Consider the following 16,540-nt stretch of genomic DNA (forward strand, 5'->3'; position numbering starts at 1 on the left):
AACTACACTAGAAGGAATCAATAGCCGAATAACTGAGGCAGAAGAACGGGTAAGTGACCTGGAAGACAGAATGGTGGAATTCACTGCTGCGGAACAGAATAAAGAAAAAAGAATGAAAAGAAATGAAGACAGCCTAAGAGACCTCTGGGACAACATTAAACGCAACAACATTTGCATTATAGGGGTCCCAGAAGGAGAAGAGAGAGAGAAAGGACCAGAGAAAATATTTGAAGAGATTATAATCGAAAACTTCCCTAACATGGGAAAGGAAATAGCCACCCAAGTCCACAAAACGCAGAGAGTCCCATACAGGATAAATCCAAGGAGAAACATGCTGAGACACATAGTAATCAAACTGGCAAAAATTAAAGGCAAAAAAAATTACTGAAAGCAGCAAGGGAAAAAGGACAAATAACATACAAGGGAACTCCCATTAGGGTAACAGCTGATTTCTCAGCAGAAACTCTACAAGCCAGAAGGGAGTGGCATGGTATACTTAGATGAAAGTGAAGAACCTATAACCAAGATTATCTACTTGGCAAGGATCTCATTCAGATTTGATGGAGAAATCAAAAGCTTTACAGACAAGCAAAAGCTAAGAGAATTCAGCACCACCAAACCAGCTCTACAGCAAATGCTAAAGGAACTTCTCTAAGTGGGAAACACAAGAGAAGAAAAGGACCTACAAAAACAAACCCAAAACAATTAAGAAAATGGTCATAGGAACATACGTATCGATAATTACCTTAAACGTGAATGGATTAAGTGCTCCAACCAAAAGATACAGGCTTGCTGAATGGATACAAAAACAAGACCCATATATATGCTGTCTACAAGAGACCCACTTCAGACTGAGGGGATGGAGAAAGATATTCCATGCAAATGGAAATCAAAAGAAAGCTGGAGCAGCAATACTCATATCAGATAAAACAGACTTTAAAATAAAGAATGTTACAAGAGACAAGGAAGGATACTACATAATGATCAAGGGATCAATCCAAGAAGAAGATATAACAATTATATATGCACCCAACACAGGAGCAAGTCAATACATAAGGCAACTGCTAACAGCTATAAAATGGGAAATCGACAGTAACACAATAATAGCGGGGGACTTTAACACCTCACTTACACCAATGGACAGATGATCCAAAATGAAAATAAATAAGGAAACAGAAGCTTTAAATGACACAATAGACCAGATAGATTTAATTGATATTTATAGGACATTCCATCCAAAAACAGCAGATTACACTTTCTTCTCAAGTGTGCACAGAACATTCTCCAGGATAGATCACATCTTGGGTCACAAATCAAGCCTCAGTAAATTTAAGAAAACTGAAATCATATCAAGCATCTTTTCCGACCACAACGCTATGATATTAGAAATGAAATACAGGGGAAAAAATGTAAAAAACACAAACACATGGAGGCTAAACAATACGTTACTAAGTAACCAAGAGATCACGGAAGAAATCACAGAGGAAATCAAAAAATACCTAGAGACAAATGACAATGAATACAAGACAATCCAAAACCTATGGGAAGCAGCAAAAGCAGTTCTAAGAGGGAAGTTTATAGCTATACAAGCTTACATCAAGAAACAAGACAAATCTCAAATAAACAATCTAACCTTACATCTAAAGGAACTAGAGAAAGAACAAACAAAACCCAAAGTTAGCAGAAGGAAAGAAATCATAAAGATCAGAGCAGAAATAAATGAAATAGAAACAAAAAAAATAATAGCAAAGATCAATAAAACTAAAAGCTGGTTCTTGGAAAAGATAAACAAAATTGATAAACCATTAGCCAGACTCATCAAGAAAAAGAGGGAGAGGACTCAAATCAATAAAATTAGAAATAAAAAAGGAGAAGTTACAAAAGACACCACAGAAATACAAAGCATCCTAAGAGACTACTACAAGCAACTCTATGCCAGTAAAATGGACAACCTGGAAAAAATGGACAAATTCTTACAAACGTATAACCTTCCAAAACTGAACCAGGAAGAAATAGAAAATATGAATGAACAGACCAATCACAAGTAATGAAATTGAAACTGTGATTAAAAATCTTTCAACAAACAAAAGTCCAAGACCGGGTGGCTTCACAGGTGAATTCTATCAAACATTTAGAGAAGAGCTAACACCCATCCTTCTCAAACTCTTCCAAAAAATTGCAGAGGAAGGAACACTCCCAAACTCATTCTATGAGGCCACCATCATCCTGATACCAAAACCAGACAAAGATACTATAAAAAAAGAAAATTACAGACCGATATCACTGATGAATATAGATGCAAAAATCCTCAACAAAATACTAGCAAACAGAATCCAACAACACAATGAAAGCATCATACACCATGATCAAGTGGGATTTATCCCAGGGATGCAAGGATTCTTCAATATACTCAAATCAATCAATGTGATACACCATATTAATAAACTGAAGAAGAATAACCATATTCTCAATAGATGGAGAATAACCATATTCTCAATAGATGGAGAATAACCATATTCTCAATAGATGGAGAAAAAGCTTTTGACAAAATTCAACACCCACTTATGATAAAAACTCCCCAGAAAGTGGGCATAGAAGGAACCTACCTCAACAAAATAGATGCCATATATGACAAACCCACAGCAAACATCATTCTCAATGGTGAAAAACTGAAAGCATTTCCTCTAAGATCAGGAACAAAACAAGGATGTCCACTCTCACCACTATTATTCAACATAGTTTTGGAAGTCCTGGCCACGGCAATCAGAGAAGAAAAAGAAATAAAAGGAATACAAATTGGAAAAGAAGAAGTAAAACAGTCACTGTTCGCAGATGACATGACACTATACGTAGAGAATCCTAAAGATGCCACCAAAAAACTACTAATCAATGAATTTGGTAACGTTGCAGGATACAAAATTAATGCACAGAAATATCTTGCATTCCTATACACTAATGATGAAAAATCTGAAAGAGAAATTAAGGAAACACTCCCATTTACCACTGCAACAAAAAGAATAAAATACCTAGGAATAAACCTACCTAGGGAGACAAAAGACCTGTATGCAGAAAACTATAAGACACTGATGAAAGAAATTAAAGATGATACCAACAGATGGAGAGATATACCATGTTCTTGGATTGGAAGAATCAATATTGTGATAATGACTATACTACCCAAAGCAATCTACAGATTCAATGCAATCCCTATCAAATTACCAACAGTATTTTTTTTTTTTTTTCAGTACGCAGGCCTCTCACTGTTGTGGCCTCTCCCGTTGCGAAGCACAGGCTCCAGACACACAGGCTCAGGGGCCATGGCTCACGGGCCCAGCCACTCCGCGGTATGTGGGATCTTCCCAGACCGGGGCATGAACCTGTGTTCCCTGCATTGGCAGGCGGACTCTCAACCACTGCACCACCAGGGAAGCCCCAATGGCATTTTTTATGGAACTAGAACAAAAAATCTTAAAATTTATATGGAGACACAAAAGACCCTGAATAGCCAAAGCAGTCTGAGGGAAAAAAACGGAGCTGGAGGACTCAGACTCCCTGACTTCAGACTATACTACAAAGCTACAGTAATCAAGACAATATGGTACTGGCACAAAAATAGAAACACAGATCAATGGAACAAGACAGAAAGCCCAGAGATAAACCCACACACCTATGGTCAACTAATCTATGACAAAGGAGGCAAGGTTATACAATGGAGAAAAGACAGTCTCTTCAATAAGTGGTGCTGGGAAAACTGGACAGCTAAATGTAAAGGAATGAAATTAGAACACTCCCTAACACCATACACAAAAATAAACTCAAAATGGATTAAAGACCTAAATATAAGACCGGACACTATAAAACTCTGAGAGGAAAACATAGGAAGAACACTCTTTGACATAAATCACAGCAAGATCTCTTTTGATCCACCTCCTAGAGTAATGGAAATAAAAACAAAAATAAACAAATGGGACCTAATGAAACTTCAAAGCTCTCTCACAGCAAAGGAAACCATAAACGAGACGAAAAGACAACCCTCAGAATGGAACAAAGTATTTGCAAACAAATCAATGGACAAAGGATTAACCTCCAAAATATATAAATAGGTCATGCAACTCAATATTAAAAAAAACAAACAACTCAATCCAAAAGTGAGCAGAAGACCTAAATAGACATTTCTCCAAAGAAGACATACAGATGGCCAAGAAGCACATGAAAAGCTGCTCAACGTCACTAATTATTAGAGAAATGCAAATCAAAACTACAGTGAGGTATCACCTCACACTAGGTAGAATGGGCATCATCAGAAAATCTACAAACAACAAATACTGGAGACGGTGTGGCGAAAAGGGAACCCTCTTGCACTGTTGGTGGGAATGTAAATTGATACAGCTACTATGGAGAACAGTATGGAGGTTCCTTAAAAAACTAAAAAAAGAACTACCATATGACCCAGCAATCCCACTACTGGGCATATAACCAGAGAAAACCATAATTCAAAAAGACACAGGCACCCCAGTGTTCACTGCAGCTCTATTTACAATAGCCAGGTCATGGAAGCAACCTAAATGCCCATCAACAGACGAATGGATAAAGCAGATGTGGTACATATATACAATGGAATATTACTCAGCCATAAAAAGGAATGAAATTGGGTCATTTGTTGAGATGTGGATGGATCTAGAGACTGTCATACAGAGTGAAGTAAGTAAGAAAGAGAAAAACAAATATCATATATTAACGCATATATGTGGAACCTAGAAAATTGGTACAGATGTACCGGTTTGCAGGGCAGAAATTGAGACACAGATGTAGAGAACAAACGTATGGACACCAAGGGGGGAAAACGGCAGGGGAGTGGGGGTGGTGGTGTGATGAATTGGGCGATTGGGATTGACATGTATACACTGATGTATATAAAACTGATGACTAATAAGGACCTGCTGAATAAAAAAATAAATAAAATATAAAAAAATTTTTTTAAAAAGGAAAGAAAACCTTGTTTTTATACTTCTATTTGTATGAATAAACACAGAGAATTATTTGGAAGGATACATAGCAAACTGTAAACAGTGGTTACCTAAGGGGAATGAGACTGACAAGGAGGGACATAAAGATTAATAACTTTACTTCAAACATCACTGCATTTGTTTAAAAATTTTTTAATCTTGTAATTATTGAAAAAAGAAAAGGAAAGTCTTAATGTTTCCCTTAGGAAAAAATTTTTCATCAAATCCTCTGGGAAAGTTTGGCGACATATATACAAAACTTAAGTCAGATAACTTGGATTCTAGACTCTGCTTCAAAACTCACCAAATATCTGACTTACAGCTTTTCTTTCTTCCTTTTCTTTATTTTTCTTAAAGTCTTTTAATGACAAACCTCCATTTCCTTACTTGCAAACTGGAAATTAAAATTTTAATTTTTTTTCACCTGAGAAGGTTACTATGAGGATAAATAAAATGAGTGTGATCTGTAAGTTATGAAAGGCTATGCAAACAGCTGTCACATATTCTATGTGACCTGAAATTAGTTAGCACAAACACCACGAATGCTAGCAGCCCTGGCAGTAAAATGGGAAAGCTGCTTTCTTAGGAACCATTCTTCCCTAGAGTTAATCATCTAAATAGGGTAATACCTGACCAGAGTCATCCAACACTTGTAGCTTCATGTTGCTAAATAGCAACTCTGAAAAATTATCCTTAACAATAATAATGCTAGCTACCTTTTATGGTTGTTGTGAAAAAATAAATTAAAATATGTGTAAAGTGCTTAGAGTATACTGCATTTGGCTCATAAAAAGCAATTTTTTGATACTATTGTGATTTTGATGGTTATAATCTCCCAAGAGTTCATGAGTTAACATATAAAAGTCCCTGTAAACTATTAGGGAATGACAAACGTTAGAAGTGCTAGAAAATTTTTAACACTTAATTCATTTATTTATTTTTTATTTTATTTTATTTATTTATTTCTTGGTTGCGCCATGCAGCTTGTGTGATCTTAGTTCCCTGACCAGGGATCGAACCAGGGCCTGGCAGTTAAAGTGCCAAGTCATAACCACTGGACCGCCAGGGAATTCCCAACACTTAATTTAAATCTATTATCAGGAAAATATCTTTAAAAAACCTACTTAAAAACCCGATCTACTCTATCTTTTCTCTTAAAGCAGCTAACACCTGGACCTAGAGATTTTCATACTAAGTGAAGTGAGTCAGACAGAGAAAGACAGATATCATATGATAGCACTTATATGTGGTATCTTAATAAATGGTACAAATGAACCTATTTACAAAACAGAAATTGAGTCCCAGATGTAGAAAACAAACTTACGGTTACCAAGGGAGAAAGGTGGAGTGGAGGGATAAATTCGGAGATTGGGACTGACATATATACACTATTATATATAAAATAGATAACTAATAAGGACCTACTGTATAGCACAGGGAACTCTTCTTAATACTTTATAATGATCTATATGGGAAAAGAATCTAAAAAAGAGTGGAGATATATATATATGTATAACTGATTCACTTTGCTGTACAGCAGAAACTAACAACACTGTAAATCAACTATTCTCCAATAAAAAATTAAATTTTTTTTTTAAATAAATTTATTCCACCATTAAAAAAAAATGCAGCTAACACCTACTGAGCAATTGCTAACGGCTAGCACTGGCCTACCTGCTTTCCATGGATTTTAAAATTTAAATTCAATTTTTCAGACTAAATTCAAAGCAATCATATGTTCTATTTTAATCCTATTGTTTTATAATATTGCTAACCCTTGGTTTTACAATACAAACAAGTGGAATGACAAAATTATGGAGTCAGAAAAACAGGAATGGATAAGAAGCTTATCTAATTCCATAAGTAGCATGTGGCAGTTCAAAAAATTCATATGTCTGTTGTGTTTCAACACAAAACAGCTAACTAAGCTTCTCAAAACTGATTTCAATTTAAATGCAACTTCATTCAAAGGGAACTACGATGGTCAACTTCAATCAACTAAATTAAATGAAGAGGTTGGTGTTCCAACCCCTTGTGTTCCAACCCCTTATCATTTCTGAGATTCTGGGATTCTGCCTAGAATCTTTTAACACCATCAACAAAAAAAATTAATCAATTTAAACTGATGAAACCTATCAAATGAAGATATACCACCAGAATCATTCAAACCCCATTCAGAAGGGTTGGGTCAAAATTCCTGAAAACTAACATCCTTTCAATGGAAGGGAGAGTGCAGTTTATCCACAATATAAACTTCTTTCTTTACTCCAAATTACAGATCTAATAGATTTCTGGCTATTCCCTCAAAACTACATGACACTCTACTATGCAACCATGAAATATGATTTTGATAGACACATACGGACATGGAGATCTTTCTACAATATATTGTTGAATGAAAAAGCAGACTACAGAACAACAAATATAATGATCTCATTTTTATAAAAATATACACATTCAGAGGCAGGCAAAAAACTGAAAAAATAAACACTGCAATTACGAAGATAGCCTACTTAGGTGGGTGGCAAAATTTTTGAGTGTTTCTTTACATATTCTGTATTATATAAATTTAAAAATATATATAAATTCTGTATTATCTGGCTTGCTTTTCAATAATTTTTTTTTTTTAATAATCGGGAAAATGTTGTTTTCACTTCCTAGTTAGGCAAAAACATATGCTTGCTTTTGTCTCAAAAAGCTGCAGGTCAGACTCTCTCCATATAGAGTCCAAGGAGATAGACATCTTTAGAACCACTTACCATTCCAGCACTGACAACTATCAATATTTCTGTATTTAATTCATCTAGAGAAGCAAAAAGGATACAACACAAAAACAAATAAACAAAAAAACAGAAGAGCTAGAGACACCATCATGAAAATCCTTTCAGAAAAAAGCTGGAAACACCAGCCCTTACATTTTCTCTTTTTGAAGTTGTCTCTTCCCATTCTATGGAAAAGAAGTAGATACTTCAACAAAAGCTGGGCATTTCCATAGACTCAGAGATCCTTTGAAAATTTTTTTGGCTATGCCTGTATCTTCCACAGCATCTTACATGGTGAGGAAATAGAGTGGCTCTAATCTAGACAGAATAAGTAAGGCAAAACCTTTGTATCACATAACCAAAGGTTGGTTTTGTCTTGATAGCTTTTCCGAGTCACAGAATACTTATATATTCTAGGCACTGGCCAGATAACTCAAATTTTAATTGACTGCTATGTAGACGCTGTCAAAAACCCAGTTGAAACTACTGAACATTTTAAAGACATCCAAGGAAACTGCTAATTATCTGTTAGTTTGTACTTTCTTCCCTATTATTGTATCAAGTTAAGATTCATAAAATATTGCAAATGTAAATTAAACTTTTGTGTTCCAAAGGAATTCTTAACAAGATTGCACTTTATATTAGTCTTTGGTTTTTTAATCAGTAATGATAAAAACATCTGTATGAAAAGAATTCTGATTATCTCCTCTAAAAATATTATCTACCGTGTCATATATTATTTATATAGAGTCACATGTAAATTCCTTTTAGATTTTATGCTAGGAAAAAGCTTCTTTTACTATAGAATAAGAAATATACAACTCTTACTTCAGTTTTTGTCTTAGCTGCTAGTGGGCTCAGAACTAAATTACAAAACTTTACTTAGTCTAGGCTTCTGGTGTATCTTCCAATACTATGTGGCTCTTGATCTTTTGTATATCTAATATAGAATCATACCCTCTGTACATGTTTTTTTTATGAAACTGCTGCATAGACAGCTATTGCCAGGAGTTCCCTGGTGGCCTAGTGGTTAGGATTCTGGGCTTTCACTACCGGGGCCTGGGTTCAATTCCTGGTCAGTGAACTGAGATCCCACAAGCCGCACAGTGCGGCCCCCCATCCCAGCAAAAAAAAAAAAAAAAAAAAAGACGGCTACTGCCAATGTTGAGAATTTTAATCAAAAGTCACAACTGTGTATAGATGCCTCTGCCACAACAAAAAGCCATAAATTATTTAAATGACAACAAATGCCACAAATTTATTAAACTTAATTTGCAAATTAGAAGATTAAGACAAATGAGGACGGCAACCAAAAAAAAAAGCTTTCATTTCTGGTGAAGAAAATAATTTTTAAATATATAGGTCTTCCCCAATGAAAATATTAAAAGCTTTAAAACTAAGTTTGCTTAATTTTACTTACCGTGTCTTTTCAAAATTAATAGGGCATTTTAATTATAACAAAAAAGACTTACATACCTTATGCAAACAAGTGTCCACTACCCAATTGCACACATTTTCCAGGTCATCAGATACCTCAAGCCTAGATTTAACAAATTCACAGAGCTCCTCATTACTCATAACATCCCAGATCCCATCACAAGCCAAGATGATAAATTCATCCTCTTCTGCTCTTAAAATTTCATAAACCTCAGGCTCTGGAGAAACAAGTTGTTCTGTTGGGCCCTTGCCATCAACACACTTGTAATCATAGTCCCCCAGAGCACGAGACACTGCTAATGAACCATTAACACGCTGTATCATTACGCTGCCTCCTGCATTTTGGATTCGCTCTTTCTCCCTTGGGTTGCAAGGTTTGTGATCTTGGGTAGAAAAGCAGACTTGTCCATTCCTATACAGAACAGCCCGTGAATCACCACAGTTGATGAAGTAAATATGCTTAGGTGAAATCATAACTCCCACTGCAGTTGAACCGCTCCTGTCCATGCCATTTCTGAGATCTGAAAAGTTACGCATGTATTCATCAATTTTCAAAAAGCCAGTTCTGATACCATTCTTGACGTTTTCCACTGAAGGCTCAAGAGCAGATCCTGATTTTCCAGCTGCCCTAAAGTCTTCATTATTAGTGATGTGTTCTAATAAGTGTGTTGAGCAGTAATTTGCTACTCTGGATCCAGCGTGACCATCATAAACTGCAAAAAACGACCAGTCTTCCAAGCCGTGAGGAATACCTACGACAGCTGTGTGTGCATCTTCCATCTCCACTCTCCATCCTTGCATACTACTCAGGCCATAACGTAAACCATTCCCAGCACCATGAGCATTATGTTTCTCAGTTTTGGGTTTATCCAAAAATGCACCCATGTTTAGTAATGAATCTGAAAGGAAAAAAAAAATTGTAGGTGTTACATGTTTAAATTTGATAGAGCATTTATCTACAATATTTTATCTATTTTCTAGTAACTCCTGATCAAGTATATTTTTCAGTACTATCAAAATTTACTGGAACAACAACAAAAAAGAAACCAAGAAAATGTCCCCATATACCCTTCTTCTAGAATAGTAGTTTCTCAATCCTAGCACATTAGAGTCTCTGGGGATGAGACCCAGATATCAATATCTTTTTAAAACTGCCTCTCTGGTGATTTGTCCGTAGAGCAAGTTGAGAACCACCATTCTAGGAGAAAGGAAACCAAGAAACAAAACCTGGTTAAGTTTTTTTTTTTTTAATTCAATTTATAAGATAACTCTAGGGCTCAATATATAAGACGCAGGAGTGAGAATATTCAGAACGTTGCAACATCTTGTTCAATCTACTAAGGTAGAAAAGTATGCTAACACATTTTAGAAAGACTTCCAAAAGCAAGTGTTGTAGTCAGGTATTTTCCCCCCAGTAATCCTGAAGACAACCCCCCAAATTAATTAAAACACAAAATCTCAGTTTTAACAAACATGTGATTTTACTTAGGTTTTACTGCACATCAAATAAAAAACTTTACTTAGATTGACTGAAGCCCATTAACCCATAAAAATAAATATAACTTTAATGATGTGCTAAAGAACATACTACTTAATATTGCCGTGCTTCACAATCCATGAAGTAGCATTAGGACAGCTTTTACTCAGTGCTGGCTGACAAAGACTTAAAGCCCATAGAGAGAACTGTAAAGTACCACTATGCATCACCCTCCCTCTCAGCTTTACTATTACTTTAGAATAAGGCTTTTCCAATTTCAAATGACTTGGACTGGAACAGTGGGGATGAAAATGCCTGGTACGTTTTCCACATACAATCCTGGCCCTAACGCTTGCTAGCTGTGTGATCTTGAGTTTCCTAGTCACTGGTACCTCAAATTCCTTCTCTGTCAAATGGGAATAATAACAATAGTACCTACACCTGACAGGGTTGCAGTGAAGAATGAGTTAACATATAGTGCTTAGAACAGTTCCTGAGACACAGTAAACACCATAAAATGTTTGCTGTTATTATTTGCTCAAAATGCAAATACCATGGCCCTATCCCCACACCCTCAATTTTCTTTTTTTTTCCAGTAGATCTCGGATGGGATCTTCAAAAAAGCATGCTGGTGACTAAAGAATCACATTTTGAGACACACTGGTCTAGATCAACTGACTTTCATTTGGATCTAGGTATCTTTGTGAGATATCTTTTTCAGCTGTAACCATTACCTAACTTTACAATAAAACTAAATATTCCTATTCCTAAAAACCCAATGAACCACCACATATAATATTTATAAATTACAGCAATTTTATAACTTTTCATGAGTTATATATAATACTGTACTAATAAATTACAAACACAAATATTTATAAAAAGGAATTTTGGAAGGACAAGATTTTACTCAGACCTAAAAATTAATTTCATTCAAGTATGATAAAAAATTATATTTTGTATTGAGAACAATGTAATAGAATATGCTTATTTGTTAGCACATTGGTTTGATATTTTGATACAATGATTTGAAAGCCTAGTTCTAAGCACATTTTAATTTAGATTGTTTTTAATGCTTATTTCACCTGAAAAAAAAAAACCCTTATAAAGATACCTAAACGCAAATGAAACTGAATTGTTGACTGTATTTATCACCCACTCTTCAATCCCAACTACCAATTATAAAAAAAATTTGTTATCATTTCCCTTATCTTGATGTTCTTCGAATTAAGGTTCTGCTGTTTCACATTTCACGAAATGGGCTCAAAATTCACAAGAGCTCCTCATTTAGAAGAGTTTTAAAAATAGTTTGGAAATTTCTATTTCCAAATTTGTTTTTAATTTAGGGATAAAGAGAGAAGGAAGGAGGAGTCTTCAATAAAAAGCTATAGGAGACCCGAAGAATCAAAGGGAGCCTGGAACGCCAGCTTGGAAAACCATCAGGAAACAAAGGAGCCCTGAGGCTGGGCAGCCAAACACTGTGAAAGTTACACCAAGAACAGCCTTGCCTGCTGCTGCAGTGATCGTCTACGTTCCGTCTAATTTCTTTCTGAAAGTCACTTTCTCAAGATTCAAAGTTTGGGAAACAGGTATCTAAGTATCTAATTGACTGAGCTCTGGTCACCAGCACACCTATTGGCTGTAACTGGGACTGCATTCTTTCACAAATTAGTAAAAATGTTTTTACGTTCAATATTGATCTCATTTTAAAGTTACGGTTGTCCCATAATGATTTAATTCTTTAAACATCATGAAATATCATACATATTTTATATAATGTATACACACAGCTAAAGAGTACTAAAACTACCATAGAGTTTAAGAAGTAGAACATTATCAAGACCACTGAAGCCTCCTATTATCCTGAATTTTCTAATTAGTATTTCTTCTAGTTTAACCATATTCATGTGTGGTTGTTTAGTTTTATATGTTTGACACCTTACACTGATGTAAAATACAGTATGTTTTACTCTAGTACTTTTTTTTTCCAGCTCAACACTGTATTTCATTTACATTGATGTATAGAGCTGTAGTTCATTCACTATATGCCACTGTATGTTTGCACCACAATTTTTATCCATTCCACTATCAATATGAGTTATTTCTCATTTTTTAAAGTATAAAACAGAGCTGTTTTGAACAATCGTGGTACACATATGTGTTTTCCTAGAACATATACCTAAATTCCCAAGTGCTTAAAGTTTATATAGATGATCTTTTTTCCAACAAAAATCACAAAACAAACCATCTCCAAACATTTGTTTCTCAACTGTTCTTTCACTAACACTACTTTCTTTAAGACAATTACTTTCTTAGTAAGTAAGCTTCATCTTGAATGGCATGATTAAGAGTGTATTTTCTTTTATCCAAAAATATCTGCATAGGAATCAGCAATTACTATTTTAAGTTCTCTAACTCTTCAAAAGCAAAAAACTTTGCTATGAGATAATCATCAAAACTCTATGTGGCAGACTGTACCTTCTTGGTCATTTCTCATTTCATTCACAGTAAGCCCTCAGTATCAGCTGGTTCCACACCCTCAGATTCAACCCACCACAAGTTGAAAATACTCAGGGAAAAAAAATTCCAGAAAGTTCCAAAAAGCAAAACTTGACTTTGCCTTGCACCAGCAACTTGTACATGGGATTTATATTGTATTAGGTAATCCAGACATGATTTAAAGTATATGGGGAGGTTGTGCATAGGTTGTATACAAATACCACACCATTTTATATAGGGGGCTTGAGCATCTGCATATTTTGGCATCACCACTGTAAATAGCTCACTGAATCTTAAAGTTAAAGGTCTTGTTTTTATAAAATTAACTACACTGATGACACCCTAATAGCTCTGAACTCCTGGTTCAATTTCTTTGCTGCAGTAATTTTCCTATGTATGTTGCAGTGAACAATTTTCACCTTAAGTGACTATGATTTTTCTTCCAAAAAAGGTTATCTTTATTAAAGAAGCATTTACTGTTGAGATACATTTGTCTAGCATCTCTTTGCTTTTACTCTTCACTCCCCCCAAAAAACAGATTTTATTACTGAAACAAAATTTAGCAAATACCAAGAGGAAAGTATGTTACAAACACCTATATTTTAGTCAATCTTAAATCTCCCATGTGTAATAGTTCTCACACTGGTTTCTTCAACTTGGCAATGATTACTACATGTTTCAAAGGCATGTGATGAAAAAGGAATGTATTTTAATTTGGGGCCATATATTCTACATATTATTTCAGTCATTTTGACCAAGGCAGGAAAAACTAGTGTTTCCCCAGTGGTATGCTCTGTCTTTTACTACTCAGCAAGAAACCTCAAAGGGCCTTGTAAACATTTATAATTAAATTTAGTGAAACTTTGTAGTTACTGTATTGAATATTATATGGCTCTATCAAACACCTGTGGGGGGGGGGGGACTCATAAAGGTTAGTTTTTACCCTCAGAATGCAATTTTTAAAATGTCTTGCTAATTTGCTATAATTTTATACTATGATTTAGCCATATGTCAAGCACACTATACACTTAGGCAAGCTATGGTTTCAACAACAGTAAATTGAGATCCACATTTCAAATAATCTTTGACAATCGCAAATTTTGAGAGGTTGATATTTGAGATCTGATTATATTATAGGTTTTACCCCATAAGAGCCCATACTGGGATTAGGAGTTCTAACATTTTTTACGCTGTGTGCTTGTATGTGCTCTATTATAATTAAAATCAATCTAATGTTTTGATAGGAATCTTTTACAGTCACTTGCTCATTTTTTGAAGACTGTTTAGTTAAAACCAGATCACATGGAGGGACTTCCTGGTGGCTCAGTGGTTGGGAGTCCACCTGCCAATGCAGGGGACACAGGTTCGAGCCCTGGTCCGGGAAGATCCCACGTGCCGCGGAGCAGCTAAGCCCGTGTGCCACAACTACTGAGCCTGCGCTCTAGAGCCCGCGAGCCACAACTACTGAGCCTGCGCTCTAGAACACGTAAGCCACAACTACTGAGCCCGGGTGCTGCAACTACTGAAGCCTGCGCCCCTGGAACCTGCGCTCCACAACAAGAGAAGCCACCACAATGAAAAGCCCGCACACCGCAACAAAGAGTAGCCCCAGCTCGCCGCAACTAGAGAAAGCCCATGCGCAGCAACAAAGACCCAATGCAGCCAAAGACAAATTAAAAAAACAAAACCAAAACATGACCAACAACAACAACAAAAAACTGGATCACATGGAAATCAATGTAATCACATGTAAACTTCAATGTGATACAGCAATGAATACAAGTGAGGAAGTAAAAATTCTACCGTTCCTTAGAATCTCTCACCAGCCCATTTGACATACTAACAGTGTGGGGAAGCCAGTGTCAATCACTATATTAAATGTAATTTGCCTTTTTCAAGATGAAAGACAATAAACAAAGGTTCTAATCTTTAAAAAATTAATGCTGATGGATGGTCCTGCATACTCCCTGTAGAGACCACTTGGTCTATACAACTCTGTGGGCCTAAGAGGTTTTACAAGACTGAGAGAGAATATATGCATAGCAAGCATTGTTTAAAGACTGAATGAGCAATATTCTCTGCACATCTGTCTTTTTCCATTGCCTTCTTTGAGATGAATACATTACTGAACTCACAGCAGCATAATGTTATTATTTACTTGCTTAATCAATGGAACACAGTAATTGTACTATAAAGTAAGCACCTGAGAAATGGTATTTTAAAAGGAGTTATACACGGAAGACTGGGGACTACTGGCTGTCTTTTTTATTTAAGTAGTTTGCTATAATCACCTTAAGTAATCACATTTTTAATAATCACTTAAAAGGTTTCACATGTGTGTATATAGTATATAGCATTCAATTCTGGGCTGATTCTAAAATTTTTCATTCAGAATCAGTACATAAAATACAGCAATAAATCATACATACTTGTATTCGCCACAGGAATACCTTAAACGTACTTTAACAACAGTACATTAGACACTCACTCAAGCATTTTCTGACTGCCTACTACCTGCCAGGCACTGTATTAAGTACTAGGAATAAGATGCCCCCATCCCTAAAGGAATGTATAGTCTGGTGGAAGACAAAGACCAGTGCACAGGTTTTGAAGGCACACTGTGATACAGGGGCTATAATGGGATAAATACAGGTATGCCAAGAAGAGGTATCAAAAAAGTCTTATGTAGTTAAAATTTTTCCAAAGGAAGAAGCCTAAGCTGAGACCTAAAAGGTGTAAGTGGGAGAAGGAAATAGCCAGCATATACAAAGACGAGAAGAAGAGTAAGAGCACAATTAATTTGGTATGGTTGTGTGTGTGTGTGTGTGTGTGTGTGTGTGTGTGTGTGTACATGAGCATTTCAAGGAGCAAAGCAGGAGCACTGAAATTCTAAGAATAACACTATTTCCTACTGAGATGTCCACTGACTACTTATCTTAGAATCACAGATTTGGGAACTCAAAGATGTGTCATGCCCTTCTTGCCTAAGCAAGTAGCAAACCAAACTGATAATAACTGCTTTTCATTGAGAAGAACAAATCTGGAAAAAAAATTCTAGAGGCCCTAAAATTTAGATAGGTAGATTTGGAGTTGACATTTTTTTCTGGAATAAGCCTCCACATTAAAAAAATCTGATACCTTTGAGCTTGCTTACAAACCAACTCTGAAAGAGGGTGAGGGAAGAGGGTGGGCAATCTTTACACATAACAAGCCAAAATTAGGTTAAACGAAACTTAAAGGGCTGTTTAAATACTCAAATTGAAATATTACTATAATGTTCAAAATAAGGTCAAATACATGCAAAAGCTAAGATACTAACACTACTCATCACCAGATGAAACACTTTCAAAACTGAGTAT

The 16,540-nt window shown here is 35.6% G+C and overlaps 1 protein-coding gene across 3 annotated transcripts in view; it reads right to left on the reverse strand.

The window, feature by feature from the left end:
* The window catches only part of PPM1B (protein phosphatase, Mg2+/Mn2+ dependent 1B), an 80,192-nt gene that overhangs the window by 23,643 nt on the left and 40,009 nt on the right, over nucleotides 1-16,540 (reverse strand). For 2 of the 3 annotated variants that reach the window (XM_065890973.1, XM_065890971.1), the window contains exon 2: nucleotides 9,245-10,104. In XM_065890973.1, the coding sequence (XP_065747045.1) occupies nucleotides 9,245-10,090 (846 nt within the window). In that variant the 5' untranslated portion in view covers nucleotides 10,091-10,104. Of the gene's footprint in view, nucleotides 1-9,244; nucleotides 10,105-16,540 lie in introns of those variants that run through there. The other variant, XM_065890972.1, reaches the window with a different exon arrangement.

Source organism: Phocoena phocoena, chromosome 14, assembly GCF_963924675.1.
Source record: "Phocoena phocoena chromosome 14, mPhoPho1.1, whole genome shotgun sequence".
In the NCBI taxonomy this organism is placed as follows: Eukaryota; Metazoa; Chordata; class Mammalia; order Artiodactyla; family Phocoenidae; genus Phocoena; species Phocoena phocoena.